This window comes from Corvus kubaryi, unplaced genomic scaffold (genome assembly GCF_017639235.1).
Source record: "Corvus kubaryi isolate FWS band 111438036 unplaced genomic scaffold, C.kubaryi_AGA036_p1.0 split1-37355, whole genome shotgun sequence".
Taxonomy (NCBI): Eukaryota; Metazoa; Chordata; class Aves; order Passeriformes; family Corvidae; genus Corvus; species Corvus kubaryi.
The window spans coordinates 2951204-2969646 of NW_024582078.1; the positions used below are offsets into that span (position 1 = coordinate 2951204).

An 18443-nucleotide genomic window follows, 5' to 3' on the forward strand; every position below is an offset into this window, starting at 1 on the left:
TCTGCCCCGCCGGGCCCCGCCCCGCGCCGCCCTGACATCACCGCCGGCCAATGGCGGCCCTGCCCGCCGCGCCGCGCCGCGCTCCCATTGGCCTGTCCCGCGTGGCGTCACGCTTGGCCCCGCCCCCGGCGTGGAGCGCGCCCCCGGCGCGGGGCGGCCACGCCCCTTCGGCACCGCGGGGGCGGGGCCGGGGTCACGTGCGGCTGAGTCCGCAGCGGGCGGGAGCGGTCAGTCCGTCCGTCCGTCCCTCCGTCCACCCTGCCGTCCATCCTGCTGCCCATCTTTCCATCCGTCCTTCCCTCCATCCGTCCATCCTTCCGTCCATCTATCCACCCACTATCCATCCGTTCGTCCCACACTCCATCCATCATCCATCCATCCCACAATCCATCCATCCATCCATCCCACAATCCATCCATCCATCATCCCTCCATCCATCCATCCATCCATCAATCCATCCATCCCACCATCCATCCCTCCATCCATCCCTCCATCCATCCATCCCTCCATCCATCCCTCCATCCATCCATCCATCCCTCCATCCCTCCATCCCTCCATCCATCCTCTCCCCCCCGTGGCTTTACCTGCTCTCACCTGGGCTGTGGAGCTGAAGGAAAGGCACGAAGAGCTGGGGATCCCTCGCTGGGGCAGCCTCGTTGTGCGCCCGGGGGACAGGGGGTTCACAGGTGGCCAGAGCTGCCCCGTGATCCCAGCCCCAGGGGTGCCTCCACGGACCCCCCTTGGATCCGGGCCAAGGAGCACCAACGTGCTCAGTGGTACCCACTGGATTTCAGGTCTCTGCCAGGCTGCTGGAGCTCAGAACAAAAGGTCAGGAATATTGTCACGTACACTCTGCCTGTTTATGCCAAACTGTCTCACAACAAATAAATAAAGAGCATAAAAACTCCTGCTACAGAGGTCAGGTCCTCATTGCTCTGTAGAATTCTGTGTTCCTGAATGAAACCAGCTCTTCTGATTCATGCTTTGCTTTTATTTCCTTTTTTTTTTTTTTTTTTTTTTTTTTGTGGTCATGAGTGGAAATTCTGACCAGTTGTTTTTCCTTCCTGCCTTTCCTTTCCTCCCAGGAAACAGTCAGCAGCGAGTTATTACTCAGAGTGATGACGTGACCCCCAGCTTGAGGCCTTGGAGACAGGTTCTGGGCCAATAAGGGTGGCTGTGACACAGGAACGTGTGTGGGGGAAAAGGGGAGGGCGGCACAGGAGCCGCATTCCCGCATGGATACAGGGATCAAGCGTGCCTGGAGCTGGTGACTTCATTTCTGAAGGAAAACGAAGCAGCTGTGGGCAGTGGCAGTGAGGGATCCATTGTGACCCAAAGCTGTGGGCTCTGCTGCTTCGGTTCTGTCTGCTCCCATCAAGGACTGGGCACAGAGAGGTGCTTTCCTGAAATATTTGGTGCTTGGGAGAAGAGGATGGCTGGAACATGGATGGATCATTAGAGAAAGCAGCACAAAGGTGGCACTAAGGGACTTTTTATATGGGCAGAGAGTGACAGGACAAGGGGCGATGGCTTTAGACTGATTGAGGGCAGGGATAGATGGGATTTGGGGAAGAAATTCCTCCCTGTGAAGGGTGGGCAGGCCCTGGCACAGGTTGCCCAGGAAGTTGTGGCTGCCCCTGGATCCCTGGAAGTGTCCAAGGCCAGGCTGGACAGGACTTGGAGCAGGTGGAAGGTGTCCCCACCACAGCAGGGGGTGGAACTGGGTCCCTTCCAACCCAAGCCATCCTGGGATTCTGGGATTTCAAGGCATGAGGAGCCTCTGGGGTCGTTTCACTCATTCTCAGGACCTCCACCAGCAAAGAGACCTCATGGAAAACTTGAGACATCCAGAACACATCTCAACTACAGCCACAGCTGACTGCCATGCTCCAGCTGGGACTGGAGCTCCAAATCCAGCCTCCAGCCTGGCCTCTGTTCTGCTTTGTCCGAACAATCCTGGCTGTAAGGCTCTGCTTCCACCTTCATCTTTCCTTCCTGACACGGAAAATCCATCCATCCCTCCCCCGGAGCCTCCACTCTTCTCTCACCTCCCCAAAAACAACGTGCACCCAAATGTGACCTTGCTGCTCCCCAGCTGCAGGCTCAGGAAGCGGAAGTGAGGGGACAAAAGCTGCCTGAGACAAGAAAACAGAAATAGATAAAACCCCCACCAGCGAGGCTGAGATCAAAAAAGCAGAGGATGAAAGGGCAGGAAACGGGTTTCCAATTGCAGGGAACAGGTAGCAAAGGCAACAAAAATGTTTGGAAAGGAAGGAGTTGACCACTGAGCTGTGCTGGATCGTGGAATGTCTCGTGGAATGTCGTGCCCATGTGTTTTACAGCAGCCACGTGATTCTGGCACTGTTGAACTGCCCAGCTCTGGGCCAGCACTCAGGAATGGCCTCTGGGGCCGCTTCCACAGGAGAATCCAGCAGAATAAAAGGGTTTGGCCAAAGTGACTCAAAAAATCCTAATACTGAGGTGTCAGTGCCCGGAGAGGTGCTTTTGCTCCACCACTGCCTGGATCTAAATGGGGTCCCAGCTGCTTCTGACCAAGGATCCTGAAGGAACTGGGTTCTTACTTCCTTCCAAGCAGGAATCTTGTCAGGAAAACAAACCTGAGCAGGTTATGGAGCAGCACTTGCCCCTTCAGATGTCACTCCAGAGCAAAGCAGCTCACGAGGGCAGGCAACAATGTCAGCAGCTGGCCCTGAGCTGGGGGAGAAATGCAGATCCAGGAAGTTCTGTTTTGCCAGCCTGGAAGCAAACAAGCCCATCTCCATCCTTTTTTCCAAGGTCCATGTGACCACTGCTCCCAGCTGTGTTCCTGTGTCCCCCACGTGCTGTGACAAACAGAGGGCAGCCCCTGGCAGGTCCCTCCCGGGGGCTCTTGGCCATGTGAGAGCACCTGGGTCTGGTTTTCCTGTGTTCCACAAGGTCAGCGGATCCGGTGGGACAGCAGGGACAGGGACACCTGTCACGGAGCCACTGGGGATGTGCCTCACATGTCAGCTTTGTTCCACTTATAGGCTGGGAGGGAATTCATTTATATTCAGAATTAGGCTGAAGAAAACACTGATCCCACAAGGCTGGCCCAACCAGAGACTGATGATAAAAAAAATACACATTAATCTCTTAACTCACCCCTATCTCCTGCTCCATCAAGATCCTCTCACTTCTCAAAATCCCAAAGAGGACTTCGGATTAACATGTTCACATAGAACTAGGCAGTCCTGCAGTGCCAACATTTAAAAATCCAAGTGGAAGGATATCAGATCCAGAATATCTGACACAGGCCCCTCCCCAGGATCAACTCTGCAGTGCAAGACCAGGCACAGTGTTCAAGGGATCTGAGTATTTACAGGGCTCAATAAACCACACCATTGTGTTGGATTAAAAATATAAATTAAAAGAGGCATGAAAAGCACCCTGGGAAAAGCTGCATGATTTGAACGTTGCTTGTAAAACCCCCTGCCCAGGCTGTGACCAACCCCATGGTAAATCCCCGAGTGCCAAAGAGCATTTTCTCTTTGTCCCCTGCCCCCTGCTTTAACCACCCTTCCATGTGGTCATTTTCCTTCCTGCTGAGAAGTGACTGCAGCTTCCTCTGGGCCCCCCACCACAGCTCTGAAATCAGCTCTGAGATCAGCAGAGGGACCTGCAGGGAGCAGGGCCCTCCCTTCCCCACCACGCTGAGCCCTTTATCTCTGCCTCCCGCTGCCCCGGGAAGCTGTGGGACCGGAAAGCCGAGCCAAGCCCCTGCTCCAGTGTCACACAGCCCTCCCTGAGCTGCTCAGCCGGGAAAATCATTCCCTGGGCAGCACTTCTGCACCCCTGCAGGCCCTGAGATGGTGGCACAGGGCTGCCAGTGCTGTAGAGACCTCACAGCAGCACATAAAGGGTTGCTGCAAGAGCCTGAATTTGGGGACTGGAGGGACAAAAATGTCTGTAAAAGCTCCAGAGCACCAGCAAGGACTGAATAGATTAGCAGGAATTTGTACAAGGTTCAAGAAGCAGCCTGAAGATCACAGAAAAGCAGAGGATTCAGGGTCCCAGGCTGAGCTGCAGGTGAGGAATGCTCCTCTGTAACAGCAAAGGGCACCACATTCCCCAGTGGAAGTGTTCCTCCACAGCACTGACACAGGGAAATTTTCACAGCACCTGCTGGAGAAAATGGATTTTACCAGCTCCATGGAATATCAAATGAAACGGCAAAAGAAGAGCCAAGAACCCAAGCGTCAAACGCAAAGCTGGAGGAAGCAACTCTGTAAACACCTTGTTCCTCCAGCTCAGTGCCTGAACTCCCCACGGCCACTTGGGGCTGAAAATAAACCAAGTTCTGTTAAAGAGAGCCCAGCAACAGAGCTTTCTTTAGAAAATGCAGGTGTGGGATGTGACATTTTCTCCAGGGTGCAGCAGGCCCACATGGCCCCAGCTCAGCTGGCCCACAGCAGGCTGGACAACTGCACACACCTCACTTTGAGTCAGTGCTGGCACAAGAATGTCAACTTTGTAGACTTGGGGAAAAGCAGGGAGAAAAGGAAGTTGCTATGGATATAACACACACTGGAATTGGACTAACACAGAGTTCAAATCACATCTGTCAGTATGACTGTTACCTGTCTTCAGAGCAGAAAATCAGGCTCTTCCTTCCTTCTGAGTCAGAGGTAATTGCTCTCCATGCTTGAGGCTCAGTGACTCACTACAACACAAAAAGAATAGCTCCCAGAGTCATTAATCCGTGTTTTCATGATGTGCTTGGCATTATGAAGTAACTGCTCACACCATGCAAGGTTGGATCTGATCTTGACAGAAAAGGCATCATTCGTGTTATTCACATTATTTATGTGACGCACAAAGACTCCACACACCACTCAGGAAGGGAGACATTCCCAGAAACATCTCCTGGGAACAGTGAAAAGGGGTGGGAAGAGACCTGCTCTGTCAGGAGGTGTGTGCAGACACCAAACCACTGAGTGACTCTCTGGAATGGTGTCACACAACCACGACCTGGCAGCAAATGTGATAAAATAAAAGGGCTTAAGAACATAAAGGTAAAGCTGCCCCACAGAAAAAGCACAGATATTCATCAGAAGTGACTGGGAAAATGGGCAGAGATGGGAACATGCTGTTTCCCCAGTGGATCCTGCAGGACAAGGTCTGTTTAAAGCACTTTAGTGGCCTCTGAGGATGCAGCAAAGCTCTGCTGAGCACGTCCCCAGTGCAGAGGCATTGCAAGATCCCAGCCCTGGCTGATGAGCAGCACTTAATGAGCTCTGCAAGGAGCTGCCCCAGCCAAATCTCATGGCACACGTTCGCACAGGAGCTGCCAAACCCAGCCCTGCCCTCCCAGCAGTCTCTGCCCTTCACTTTTCCTTCAGCAGCAAAATGAATCTTCTTCTTTTAAAGAAACAATCCTCACCCAAACAGAGGTGAGGGATTTTTGGTTGGGAGATGATTACAAAACATAAAGGATGTTTTATGTCCTCAGGACTCATTTGATGGTACAAGAGGCAGCAAATCCCTCCTTCCACACCACAACAGCATGACCCAGGTTAGGATTTTTACAACCTATGCTCTCTCATGAGATTCTTCTCATTTTTGCCCTGTTCTCCCATTTTTCCAGCCTGTCGAGGTCCCTCTGACTGGCAGCAGAACCATCAAGTGTTACAACAATATTGACCCCATACAGCCACAGGCAAAGCAAAGGCTTTAAACTCAGTTTTACAGAGATTTGCCAGAGAAAAAACCAACAGCAACAACCCCTTCTCTGCACCTCCCACTCCCAGGGCTGTGCTTCATTCAGTGCTGTGCCCTGACACATCACTTTTGCTGTGCCTGCAAACAGGAGCTTGCAGGAGCAGTGACACCTCCACAAAAGAGCCAGAGACACGTGGCTGAACAAATCCCTGACAGGAGGGAACACACACAGAGCGCAGCAAACCAGAAAAGATGCAAACTATTTACTGCCCAATAATGCCTGGCCAGGGTGAGCTGATTTTGTGTAGAAAAGGGAGCAGCAGGAAGGGGGCAAAGATTAAAGCTGGCTGGAAAATAGGTGGGTTTGTTTTGATGGAAACTTTATGGATTGCTCAGGTGTGGAAATGACTTCACTGCAATTACACAGCCACATAAAAAGATTAAATAATCATCAGAAAAGAATTCATATTCCTTGTTTTATTCGATGAAAATGCCAGTTTTGTTTCAATTATTCAGTAGGTGATACAGTTGTAGCCCTCTGGCCACAGTGATAAGATCAAACTGCAAACAAATAAGAGAATGGTGAACGGAAAGAATTGGAATCACAGTTCCATCAGTGTTTTTCAGGATACATTTCAGGGTATTTCCTGTACATTCCAGCACATTTCACAGTATGAATTTAGAGCAGAACATCCACCCATTCCAGTGCATAATTTAAGTTCTGAAAAACAGACACACATCTCTGCAGCAGGAGGAGCTGCACTGGGCCCTGCAGCACAGAGACTGTCAGTGTCACACAGCAGCTTTCAGGCTTTTCTTTGGCTAACATCACTTGGTTAACTATTTATTTATGGAATTAATTTAATTAACTAATTAAATAAATTGTCCAATTAATACTAGTAACCCCAACTGTCAAGGCCAAAAGAATGCTGAACCCTTTGGTGCTGTCAAAGGTAGGCAAGAAGTGCAAGATGAAGCAGAGCCAACATCCATGGCCTGTCTACCCCAGGATTCCCAAAAATCTGAGTCAGCAGGGAAGTGGAAACTGCCTGCACTGGCAGGGAAGGAACAAACTTCTGATCCCTCTGATCTGGAAGAAACTGAAGGGCTGCACATCTTTCACAATCAAGTTCTCAGAAGAGCAAAGGAGAAGCATAAATTGATTTAGTGAGAAAAGTGATGGGCAGACAACAGGGATTTAATTCCTTATTTAAGGCTGCAATCCCTTACTCTGACACTCAGTTGCACAACAGACCCTGAGCCACACCATGAGTCAGGGAGGGGAAGAAATCACTAAAAAGATGGGAAGGAAAATTTTCAGCACCTCATCACTTACAACAACACAGAACTTCTGGAGTACCTGAGAACAGAGTGAGAAATCAGTGCAGCCATGGAGTGAACACTGACACCGGTTCAGAGTACCATGGATGCTGGTGAGAGCAGCCCCTGGGAAGCAGCCTGGGAAAATCCCCTGGGAATCCCCTGGGAAGCAGCCCATGCCCAGCAGCAGTGCAAGAACCTCTCGGTGTGACCGTACCAGTGACTGGAACCCTTCCTCCACATGAGCTTCTGGCAGACACCTCACCTGAGAAAGATCCATTCACCATAAAAAACGAGTTTGCCAAACAGGATGATTCACCTTCTACTGGTGAGTGGCTGCTGATTATAACTGAGATTTTTTGTGATTACCAATTTCAGAGGCTTAAAGGGCCGAAAAAAATTAGTGTCAGATTAAGGGCTGCACATCAGACCACAGAGAGCAGAAATCAGGGTTATTTGTTGGGTTTTGCCAGGTTCCTATCACACAACCAGCACTTTTTCCATCTGTATGTAAACCACAACATAAAAAACCCCAAATTCCAGCTGTAGCTCAATACACAACACACAAGTGCATCGTCAGCCCCATGTCCCAGAGTCCACCTGAGCAGTTGCTCTTCCCAGATGTCTCTCACAGCTCGTGGGAGTTGGCGTGAGGCTCTGGAAGTGTCTCAATGTCACAGTTCTTGATCAGCTGAAAGAGGAACTCCACCTGTTTCTCGTAATTCTCAATGGAGATTCTCTCATTCAACCCATGGATCCTGAAAGAGAAAGGACATTTTTCAGTCCAGGGTGAATTTCTGACCCACCTACACATATCTCCAGCACCCTGCTTGGCTGTTGACTTCAAAGAACAGTGCACAACATAAAAGCACAGCAATATACACCAAAAACTGCACTGTAACCAACCCAAATGTACTTGACTCAAAGGCTCAGAGCCCAACAACTAAGTCTGGAAAAAAATCTAAAAATCTGGAAAAAATCCTAACGGCCCATTTCTTGGCCATTTCTGTCACTGTCCTGTACAGCTAGAACACTCAACTCCTGCATCATCTGCACCTCAATAAAATGAGAACTCTAAACAAACAATCCCTTGCAAGATGATATTGTTATCACTTTGCTTCAGGAAATTTCCAGTTTTAAGAAGCAAATCAATTCAGAGTGGCAAGTGTCCCAATATATGGATAAATCTCCTGGACAAGGCCAACTACCAGAACAGCACCTCTCACACTGCTGCAGCACACAGAGGATCCACTCAGCTCCCCAGAACCACTGGATCAAACACCTAAATGACCCTGCCTGCATTTGAAGGAACAAAGAGCCAGGGCTGACACTGTCCCAGGGCTATTTCCATCCCCTGCTCGTGCAGCACCCAAATCTACAGGAAATGGGTGGCCTGACAGAGTGGGAGGCCAAGGTACACAAGGCTGGGTTTCCCTCTGCCCACTGCACATGGATCTCCTCCTCTTTCCCTGGGCCCACCCCAAGAGCTGCCCACGTGCAGAGCTCAGTACCTGGGGAGATCATCCTGTCTCAGGAGCAGAGGGTTGAACCTGTAAATGGCCTTGGTGACGTTGGTGAAGTGCCTGCTGTCCGTGTTTCCAATGCACGTGCCTGGAAAACGAACCTCAGGTTTATTCTGCAGGAGAGGAACAACTGGAATTTCAAGAATGACCCACCTTTCCCCAGCAGAGAGGAAAAGCATCTGGTAACAGCTCTGTATAACCACTGCCTGCACCAAAAGCATCATTGGAAACATTGGTTGGTGTATCCTGGAGAACATTCTCTCCTTCAGGAACAGGAGCTGGACACACAACTCAACCTAAGAAGAGCCTTGACACTCAGCCTCGCCAAAAATTTAAGCTTCAAACTTCAATCCAGTAGCTACAGAGCTAGGAAGGAGCTGCAAGAAAGGGAAGGGGCTGGGATCATAAAGAACAATACAGAAAAGCAGGAATGGCTTTGCCAGCTATGAAAACAATAAAAGAAGAACTAGAGCAAGAAGACCTCCTCCTCCTCTCCCTCACAATTCCTTTCTTCCCTGAAGAGAGTCCTTTGTATGTGCAGAGAGCCCAATTCAAGGCTCATTGTTTCTGTCAGCTTCCTGTTTGCTTTTTTACTTCCACTACTAAAAAACAACATTAAAACCTTTAAAGCAAAAAGAGGGAACGGAATAAAAAGAGGAAAAAACAGCTGTTTCCAGTAGTTAACAGCTGGGGTGGAGGAGTACACAGCAAATGGAAACGAGGCAGTGCCGGGGGAGGGAAAAGCAGAAGAGGAAACAATAATCATCATGTGCCTGCTGTTACCTGGGACTACACTGTCAACATCTGGGAAAGTGTCCAGGATGGTTCTTTGAAAAATATGGACTGCAAATGTCTGCTCATCCCAAGGACTGATGGGCAGGGGGTCAAAGGCCTCCACCACATCGATCCTCACTCTGTCATCAGCAATGGTGTTCCTGACTGTCTCCAGCACCTGTGGGTGAAACACAGAGATAAAATGAGCACAAGAAATGAGAATGCAGCCCTTAGAGACATCAGCAGATGTTCAGCTTTCCAGAAAACATTTGTCTGTGAACTGTCAGTTGTGGCTGTAAATAAGGACTGAAACTGTGTCAGTCTCTCTTCCTCTTCTGAGGGGATGGCTGATACTTCAGCTGAATTTTTCAATCAGATGCACAGCCCTGCTTCAAGGTACTCCTGATCTGCTTCAGTCCTGGAAGACAAGTGCTCAGCCTGCTGCTCTTGGAAGTTATGGCATCCAAATAATCCAGAAAAAGCTTCCAGAGAGAGAAACTTCCAGCAAAGGCTTGGAAAGGGGAGATGTTTTGTACTGACAACATTTCACAGCTGCCCTGGGTTGGACAGGCCTGTCAGCCCTGCTAAAGTGTGCAGGATTCCCAAACTCTCACAGGTCACAGACTCAGTGCTCCCATTCCATCATCACACATGATCCATGTGCTCTTTGGCACAAACACTGGTGGGATCTGATCAGGGGTACCTCAGCAGCCGTCTCGGCCGAGTGGATCCGGAAGTTCACCGTGGCTCTTGCAGAGGAAGGGATGACATTTACCTGGGAAAAAGGAAGGACCAAAGTTTAAAAGGACATTAAAATGAATAAAATGCCAACTGCAAACTCAGAACTGCTCAAACAACTGCAGGCCTCAGATGCTTCACTGTTTCCACCAAGTGTGATGTCTCTGTCTGTGTTAAAACACTGTAAATCTTATCTAAAATGCAGATAAATACACAAAGAAATACTCATCAAATCAACAAAAATGAAGTTAGCTCTTACTTATATAGAAGTTTTCATCTTGAGCTAAGCCCTCTCCCTTCAGAAAATTTATACTGAGAAAATGTGAAACTTTATTTTGGGGGTTTTTTTCAAGTGGTATTTTTACCTCATTGTCATGTTACTCTTCTTATCTACAGACTGAATATTTACAACTTTGTTAAACAAAAAAAAGCATAATCTTAGAAAAAACCCCAAGGAGCCAGGGTGTCACTTCCCTTCTGGCCACTCCGTGTCACTGTTCAGCCACTGCATCTCCCTTGCCCAGTGATGCTTTTCAGTCACAGATTTTTTTCAGAACACACCAAACACGGGCTGTTTATTTTCCGGGGCTTCAGTATTTTTGGACAGCTCCACCTCCTTATCAGGGCAGGATCTGGCTGTATCAGCCAGCAGCTGTTATCTCAGTCCAAGGTGCACATTTAACCCACTTAAGGCAAACACTGGACCTGTGCTACAAACGTCTGGGGGCCAGGGAAGTGTGTTTGTGACTGCGACAGTTTCAAATATTGCCATTGATACTTTGTAGGATTATACAAAAACCACATTTTCTTGTCTATCCAAAAAATATTAACAATTTTAACAGAAGATCAGACACTTCTGAAAGGAAGTGATTTTCAACTGTAGCCAAATCCAAGCCACATCTGAGGTCAGAATGAGACTGTGGCAACACACAGGGGCCACACTGATCCTATAACTGGATATAAACAGCTGGAAATGAAATGTCCTAATTGTCTCATCACAATTACATGGAGAAAAATCCCAATGAAAGTACCTTGATTCCTGCATTAAACATGGTGACTGCAGTGGTTGTTCGAATCAAGGCATTGGTGGAAGGTTTCCAGGCAAGGACTCTGCAAAAAAAGAAACAAGATTTTTCAAAGAAGTTGAATATTGCTAAAAGATAAGCACCATAATTTCACAGGCAATAAGCTGAATGATGGCTTATTTAATTAACAAAGTGGTTAGTAACAGGAAACCACTGTATTATCTAAACCATAAAATAACTGATTTCCTGGGAAGATTAGAAATGGCTTCATCTTTTAAGGGTGAGAGGCTGGGGATGTTTACCAAGCATCTCTTTTCTTACCTGCTGACAATAGGTGAAAACAGCCACAAATTGCTCATGACGATGTTGAGAGGAAAGCTGAACTAAGGAGAAGAAATAAAAGCACAAATCAGGAAGTTTTTATTTGTCAAGAGCACGGCGGAGTCACTTGAATATGGATGAAACAATTCCAGCAGAAACAATAATCTGGGAGAAAGGCCAGCTTTTTTATCCTTCCTACATAACTCTGCTCTAAATTCATCCCTGGGTTACTCTCATGGCAATCTGGGAATGAAATCCTGCTTCTCTCCTCACCTCTGCAGCAAGGTGCTCCATAGTCATGAGCTCTGGCCCGTGGCCGAACAGGTTGCGCAAGGGACTCTGCTCCAGCCTACAAAACAAATCAACATTTAAAAGGTAAGAAAACAACTCACTGGCTGTTATCGCTCCAGAAGGCTGTCAGGAATTTGATTTGTGACATGTATCCCTGTTACTGGAGATGCAATCACACTCTCCTCTCCTCGTAAGTAGATGTGCAAGCACAGCTCCACGGATTTCTGGGCATTCCAGTCACGTGCAAAGATTTCCTTTGAAAAACAGCTGAAAAAATCCCAAAGCCTGACTCCTATAAATACACAGAAACCCAGAAAAATAGCACACAAATCCAACCATGTTTGGACATACTTGGATTTTCTAAAATATGTTATTTCTTAGCCAATTTGATATCTACACAAAGCTGTAAAGAGATGATTTCTGCAGTCACATTACGACTCTATTCCATGTTAACTGGCTTGGAGAATTACCAGCTGAGGTAGCAGGGATGTGCAAGAACAAATTCCAGAGAAATCCTGCCACCCAAACAAAGGAATCTCTGTTGCTACAGAGTAAATTAGGGCAGATAGCACTTGTCTTGCTTTTAAAGAATTGGCTGACACTCGGAAGAGCTGAAGTGAAAAGATTCTGCAGACACCTGGCAATTGTCCCTTGGCTGGGAGTTGCATTCCTGCCCTTCAAAGTGAAGCTACAAACTGCAATTTCAAATACAGAACAGGAATTTGAAAAAGACTCTAAACATAAAAAATAAAAAAGTCATAGATCAGTGACTTAGGAGTTTTTTTGACTGTCTTTGACACTGGGTGACAGGGAAGCTCTCACCTGGACATGGCTGCTGCCAGAATGCCAATACTTGTCTCCTTAGGAGGAAAGGATGAATGTCCTGGCTCTTTTTCCACAGTGAAGTTCAGTGTCATTGAACCTTTTTCTGTGACAGCGATCCTGGTCAATGATCAATCAATCAATCAATCAATCAATCAACAAATAAATGACTAATGCAATTCCAAACACACATGCACAGAATGTAGATAAAAATAGCTACTCTGCATAGTTTTAGTATGATAAAGACCACTCAAGCAGCAACAACAAATCATTAACCCAGTGTTTAGATCTCTGGAGGACTGATGTCTTGGCTGCTTCTCCAGCGAGCAGAGCTCTACAGCACAGAATTAAAATGCTCAGCAGAACATTCTGCCTCTGCCAGCACAGCTGTGATGGACAGCAAGCAAAGGCTGAAGGTCCCTGCCTTGCCCTTTATGCCACTGCTGCTGCTCCAGCAGCACCAACACAGCCACATGCTTTGAAAACATTCTGTAGGGGCATTAAGTATATCATTTATCACTAATTAATGACTGGAAATGAATCACGTTCATCGTGGTCACTCTTACATAGCCACTGGCTTCTTCACTCCTGCAATGATCCCATCCAGCACCGCGCTTCCCTCGTCCAGCAGGAAGGAGAGTTTCACTCCTCTGGCTTCCAGCAGAGCTGCAATTTTCCTTCCTCCCTTCAGACCAGACACCTGTGGAATCCAGGCAGAGGAACTGATCAGATCCAGCCAGAACACTGCGAGCAGAACTGGAAAACACCTTGCTGTTGGCTACACACAAAGAACGCACGAAATCCCCTGGGGAACGGCTCCAGAGCAACAACAAAAGACCCATCCAGGAAAATTAATTGGAGATTGTTAATGGCCTGATAGCAGATGAATTTATATCCATGATGAGTGCTCTCATTGATGAGTCACTGACTGCTGCTTTAATTTCAATGATATCTCAGAGCTATAAACTCCCCAGATTAGCAATTTCAGCCCTATTTATTTCAACTATGAATAAATCTCTCTCTTTGGATTTTGACAATGCATAACCAAACCCTCCTCACCCATCTCTCTGTACCACTGGAACATTTTTGCCAGTTCTTCCTCATCATTTGGCACAACCATGTGAATCTCAACCCAGCTTTTCCTGTCTCCAAAACGGGATTCCTGCTGCACCTTCCTTGCAGAAAAGAATTTGAAGTGACACCCTCCGGTGTTCTTTTCTCCTTGCCCATCACACCAAACCCTTTGTGAACGTCACTCCAAGACAAACAGTCAACACATAACTGTGACCTGGGGCCTGACACAGTATCTACCCACAGAACCAAGAAAAACAGGAAAGACCTTCCAGCTAAACAGTGTTTAAAAATTAAGCCTTGTTACCTACAGGAACAATGCAAACAGGTTGTTATTTCAAGGAAAGGAAAGGCAAGGAAAGGAAATACCTCCTCATCGTGGCCAATGCCAACATAGAAAGAGCGGCGGGGTCTGTAATTCCTCCTCAGCAAAAACTCCAGAGCTTGCAGAATGCCCTGCAGGAAAAGCAGAACGTGGTGTGCCATCCCTGTGTGGTAACAAGGAGAATAAAGGCAAAAGAATGCAGTGTGATGGAAGAGAATTGGGATGCTCTCACAGCCCTTGTGCTGTTCACAGCAAAGCTTTGATTTCTACAGCTCCCACTGGGGATATTCCCATTCCCTGGAGAAGACCCCGCAGTGGTCTCGATCAATAATGCTCTGACAGGTGCCACAGTGCCAGGGTAGGGACGTGAAATACAGAGCAGCTGCTTCTGGCTGCTGCTGTCAGGGACAAACTGCACAGGGAGCACCACAGAGTCCGAATTATCCAAGGAATTCACTGCTCCCCTAAAGCACCTGTCACACACCCAGATTGGCTTTCACTGGAGCTACCAAATCCAGGGATTTTAAGGAGCAGCATGTTTTGTGCAAGAAGTGCTAAGATGACAGAAACAGAACAAAAAACTTAATCTGAAGAATGAGAAATCAAATCTATCATTTGCTATGGCAATAGATATAAAAACCAATATATTTGCTCTATTATTCCATCTCTCTTTTTCAATTTAAATTACTTAATTATGCACATCTCACCTCTATCTTGTCAGCACCCATTTTTTGCCATGTTCACTGAAATTGCTGATTTTGTTTTTGGCCATTTGTGGAGTTACTTGTGCAGTTCACAGCAGAAGGAAGCACCACCCCAAACTTTTAAGTTTCAATGCTCTGAAATTAATGATTAAACATCCTGAAACTTTCTAAGAGTGTGTCCAGTGTGAGACTGGCTTGCTAAACATCTGTTCAAATTTAAATACAGGGCTGCCATGGAAGTAATCCTCAAAGTCACAAAGGGCCATTTTCTTTAATAATTTTTCCAACAACCTTTTCCCAATGAGAAAACCTTCACAGATCAATCTTTTCTGAATACATTCCTCCCAAATGCATTTAGTACAACAGCTCTTTGTTTTGCCCCAGGCTGGATAAAAGATGCACGGTTATTTGCTGATCCTATTAAATAAACAGTTTAATTTGAAACTCAAGCCTTTTCAAAGGGCAAATTTTGGCTTTGAGTGCCTGTGTGACACCTGGGAAAAAGGAAAATGTCTATCCCTGGCTTCAAGCACAGCATTTGACAGAGAATAATGGAATGGTTTGATTTGGAAGGAACCTTTAAGCTCATCCAGTCCCAAGGGCAGGGACACGTTCCACTGTCCCAGGCTGCTTCAAGCCCCATCCAACCTGGCCTTGGACACCCCCAGAGATGGGGCAGCCACAGCTGCTCTGGGCACCTGTGCCATGAAATTTTAAACTGGCATTTAACCAAATACATCTGCATTTGAATATGATTCTCCTGATTCTTCAAGAGTTTTAACCCTCTTTTCTTCAGTAAGTGGTCACTCCACTCCCTGGGAGAAAACTGCAGCGCTTAGGAATTTCTGCCTAACAGAAAGAGGGGCGAGAGACACAACACAGCGAATTTCAAGAGGATGGATTTCTCCCCTCTGCCTTGCCCAGGCTGTGTCTTTGTGGAAGGACATTACCAAGCACACGTACAATGGCAGAGTTTTTGTTATCCAGCGTTCCTCGTCCATAGATGAAACCTTCGTGCTCTGCAGCTGAGAAAGGAGGGAAATCCCAGCCCTCGGGGGGAGCAGGCACCACATCCATGTGTGCCAGCAGCATATAGGGCAGCAGGCCAGGGGCAGAGCCCTGAACTGTAAAGAGGTGGCTGTATTGCCCAACAATTTCATGTTGGATGAACTTTGAAGAAAATACAGCCGGGAAGACTGTTAAGAAAAAAAAAAATTAAAAACACATGTAAAAGAAAAAGTTAACAATAATGGCCAATTTTAGCATTATCCCATAGAGCTGTCACCTAGGTAGCACCAAGGGGGAACTGTAAATAAGACTGACCACAACAGAATAGAAGTTCTCACACTTTTACCAATCCATCTCATTTTGTATTTAGAACTTTCCTAAACAAACCCAGAATTCTCGCTGAGCAGTGCTGCAGCTCTTTTGCAGGGAGCAATGATGCAACTACCAAAAAATTAGGTTGAAGCAGCAGCAGTCATCCTCCTTTTATTTTCTCATGGCATTTAACCATCTCAAGGACCAAAAACCACCATTACAAAAAGTCTTTTAAACCTTTTGGGGTCATTGATACCCCCAAAACACTGTTGCAGAGGGGACACACGTGTGACATTCCTGACAGGCCTTTCTTCAGGAAAAATATAAAGATCTGTTCCCTTCTATTCAGGAATGATATATGCTCTCTTCTATTTGTTTATGAAAATGGAATAGAGCAGCAGACACTGCCAAGGATGGAAGTTCAGTACCTTTCTGAATGTAAGTCCCAAATTCTGCCATGGCAGTTGTATTCAAATCCTCTGGAGACCTGGACACGGTTGGGATTTTAATGGCCCCTTCAAAGAAACACAGAAGAGAAATCACTCAGCACTGAAATCAAACAATGCTCCAGTTGCACTTCAAAAGGGGAAGAGTATTTATGTTCCTGAATATTTTCCAGGCTTTAAACATTATTTCACAGCACAGCACGAGCTGCCACAATCAAAAAAAGACTGATGTGCTTCAGCTGGGCTGTGCACACGCAGCCACCAGCGTTTCCTAACAGCTCAGCCAAGGTATCTCTCCAGATAATTTGACTCCACTTTTCATGCTGAAGTGTTGAACGATATTGTTAGAAATGCTACTGTCCAGGAGCAGCTGCAATTTGCTTGGGTGATCTGATTCCTCAGAGTCCTGAACTCCTCTGGCAGCTGAACAGGCCGCTGAGTTGGCAGTCCAAGGTTCTTTCTCAAGAGTAAGGCATGTTGTGATGGTTATTACACCTTTCTACTGCTTTATAAATTAACATATATAAACACACAGGGCTTTTGTTGGCCCTTTTGGTCTGCCCTGTCATTCAAACAGGCTCTCCAACATCCAGTCCCTGTCCTGCAGAACATGGGAATAACTTAGTCCCAGCTGCCTTTCCAAAGAGCAGCTGCCAGGCGAGGTTATGGATTCTTTTGAGGTCGTGTGATTCATGAATTAACACAAAAATCTACTGCGAGCTTTCATTTTCCCATTAAAAAAAGAATGCAAACATGATTTGCTAGGCAATAAATCCTACAAACCAACAAGGTATGAGGTTTACACACAGGGTTTTATCACTTCGTGCCAGATTGTGGTTTCCTGCACAGTGCCAGCCCTCCTGAGAGGTAAACCCCTTAAATCTTCTACGTCAGACAGCACAAACACCCCAGGACTGGTCACAGCAGTGAGCAAGAAAGGGAAAAAATTCCGACAGTGACTTATCCAGTGGACAAAGGGATGTCTGGAAACGCCGTCATGGGTGTCTGGCAAAATTCTGTGTGTACGAGCAGGAAAGAGTGGAGAAAATCAGCACAGGGCAAGAGTTGGCTCAGAAGAACCACGGGATCACTGAGGCTGGAAAATCCCTCCAGGATCGAGTCCAAGCTGTGCCCAATCCCCACCCTGAGCTCTGAGTGCCACATCCAGGTGATACCTCCAGGGATGGGCACTCCGAAAACCCCTGGGAAGCCCCTGCCAAGGCCTGACCACCCTTTCCATGAGGAAATTCCTGCTGCTGTCCACCCTGAGCCTCCCCTGGCCCAGCCTGAGGCCGTTCCCTCTCCTCCTGTCCCTGTTCCCTGGGAGCAGAGTCCGAACCCCCCCGGCTGCCCCCTCCTGTCAGGGAGTTGTGCAGAGCCAGAAATTCCCCCTGAGCCTCTTCTTCTCCAGGCTGAGCCCCCGCCAGCTCCCTCAGGACTCTCCAGCCCCTTCCCCAGCTCCGCTCCCCTCTCTGGACACGCTCCAGCCCCTGCACGTCCTTCCTGAACTGCAGCGCCCAGAACTGGACACAGCGCTCGAGGTGTGGCCTCAGCAGTGCCCAGCACAGATATTCAATCACTTCCTTAGTCCTGCTGAGAGCCAACACCCGGTTCCTCCCCTGGAAAGCACCTGGGGAGCGGCCGCCTCCACACCCGGCCCCCCGTGCCCTGGATCCCCCCCTCAGGAGGGGCCTGTCCGGGGGCGAGGGGGGCTCACAGCGCTCGGGCCCCCTCACCTCGCAGCGCCTCCTTGAGCTCCCGCCGCTCGCCGGCACTGAGGGCGGCGGTGCCGGCGCTCCGTGCCCAGAGCCGCGGGACCCCGGCCGGGGCTCGCAGGACGAAGGCGCGGAGCAGGACGGCAGCCGCCAGCGCCAGCACAACCGAGCCCAGCGCCAGCAGCAGCAGCACCGCCGCCCGCCGCCCGCCCGCCATCGCTGAGCGCCGCACGCCCGCAGCTGACGGACGGGCCCGGGGCCAATCGCCACCCGCCCCGCCGGAGCGACGGCCAATGGGGTTGCGCGGGGGGCGGGCTGGGCGCTCCCGGGGCTGCTGGGAATTGTAGT

At 48.2% G+C, this 18443-nt stretch overlaps 2 protein-coding genes across 4 annotated transcripts in view; both read right to left on the reverse strand.

The window, feature by feature from the left end:
- The window catches only part of SLC41A1 (solute carrier family 41 member 1), a 17749-nt gene extending 16801 nt beyond the window's left edge, over positions 1–948 (reverse strand). The window contains exon 1 of one of the 2 annotated variants that reach the window (XM_042013604.1): positions 595–948. The gene's annotated coding sequence lies outside the window, so the exon portion shown is untranslated. Of the gene's footprint in view, positions 1–584 lie in introns of both variants that reach the window. The other variant, XM_042013605.1, reaches the window with a different exon arrangement.
- A 5214-nt stretch (positions 949–6162) lies between these two features.
- Positions 6163–18313, reverse strand: PM20D1 (peptidase M20 domain containing 1). 2 transcript variants are annotated; one of them, XM_042013606.1, is made up of 13 exons: positions 18117–18313; positions 16363–16449; positions 15578–15810; positions 13955–14041; positions 13081–13214; positions 12515–12634; positions 11675–11750; positions 11402–11463; positions 11087–11165; positions 10021–10092; positions 9327–9495; positions 8532–8631; positions 6163–7778 (listed from the first exon to the last, which is right to left on the reverse strand). In XM_042013606.1, the coding sequence occupies exons 1-13, from the start codon at positions 18310–18312 to the stop codon at positions 7649–7651; spliced, it is 1545 nt and encodes a 514-aa protein (XP_041869540.1). In that variant the 5' UTR covers position 18313; the 3' UTR covers positions 6163–7648. The 2 variants fall into 2 exon arrangements, with proteins under 2 accessions (XP_041869540.1, XP_041869541.1); XM_042013607.1 differs by lacking the exon at positions 15578–15810 and having other exon boundaries at positions 13955–14073.
- Positions 18314–18443: the final 130 nt, after the last annotated feature.

Bases quoted from the DNA above. Each gene is read 5' to 3' on its own strand.
- PM20D1 (XM_042013606.1), bottom strand. From the start codon at position 18,312: ATGGCGGGCGGGCGGCGGGCGGCGGTGCTGCTGCTGCTGGCGCTGGGC. The intron at 15,811-16,362 runs GTACTGAACTTC...TTTTCTTAACAG, and splicing joins TGGGACTTACATTCAGAAAG to TCTTCCCGGCTGTATTTTCT. The intron at 11,166-11,401 runs GTAAGAAAAGAG...CTTTTTTTGCAG, and splicing joins TTTTCACCTATTGTCAGCAG to AGTCCTTGCCTGGAAACCTT.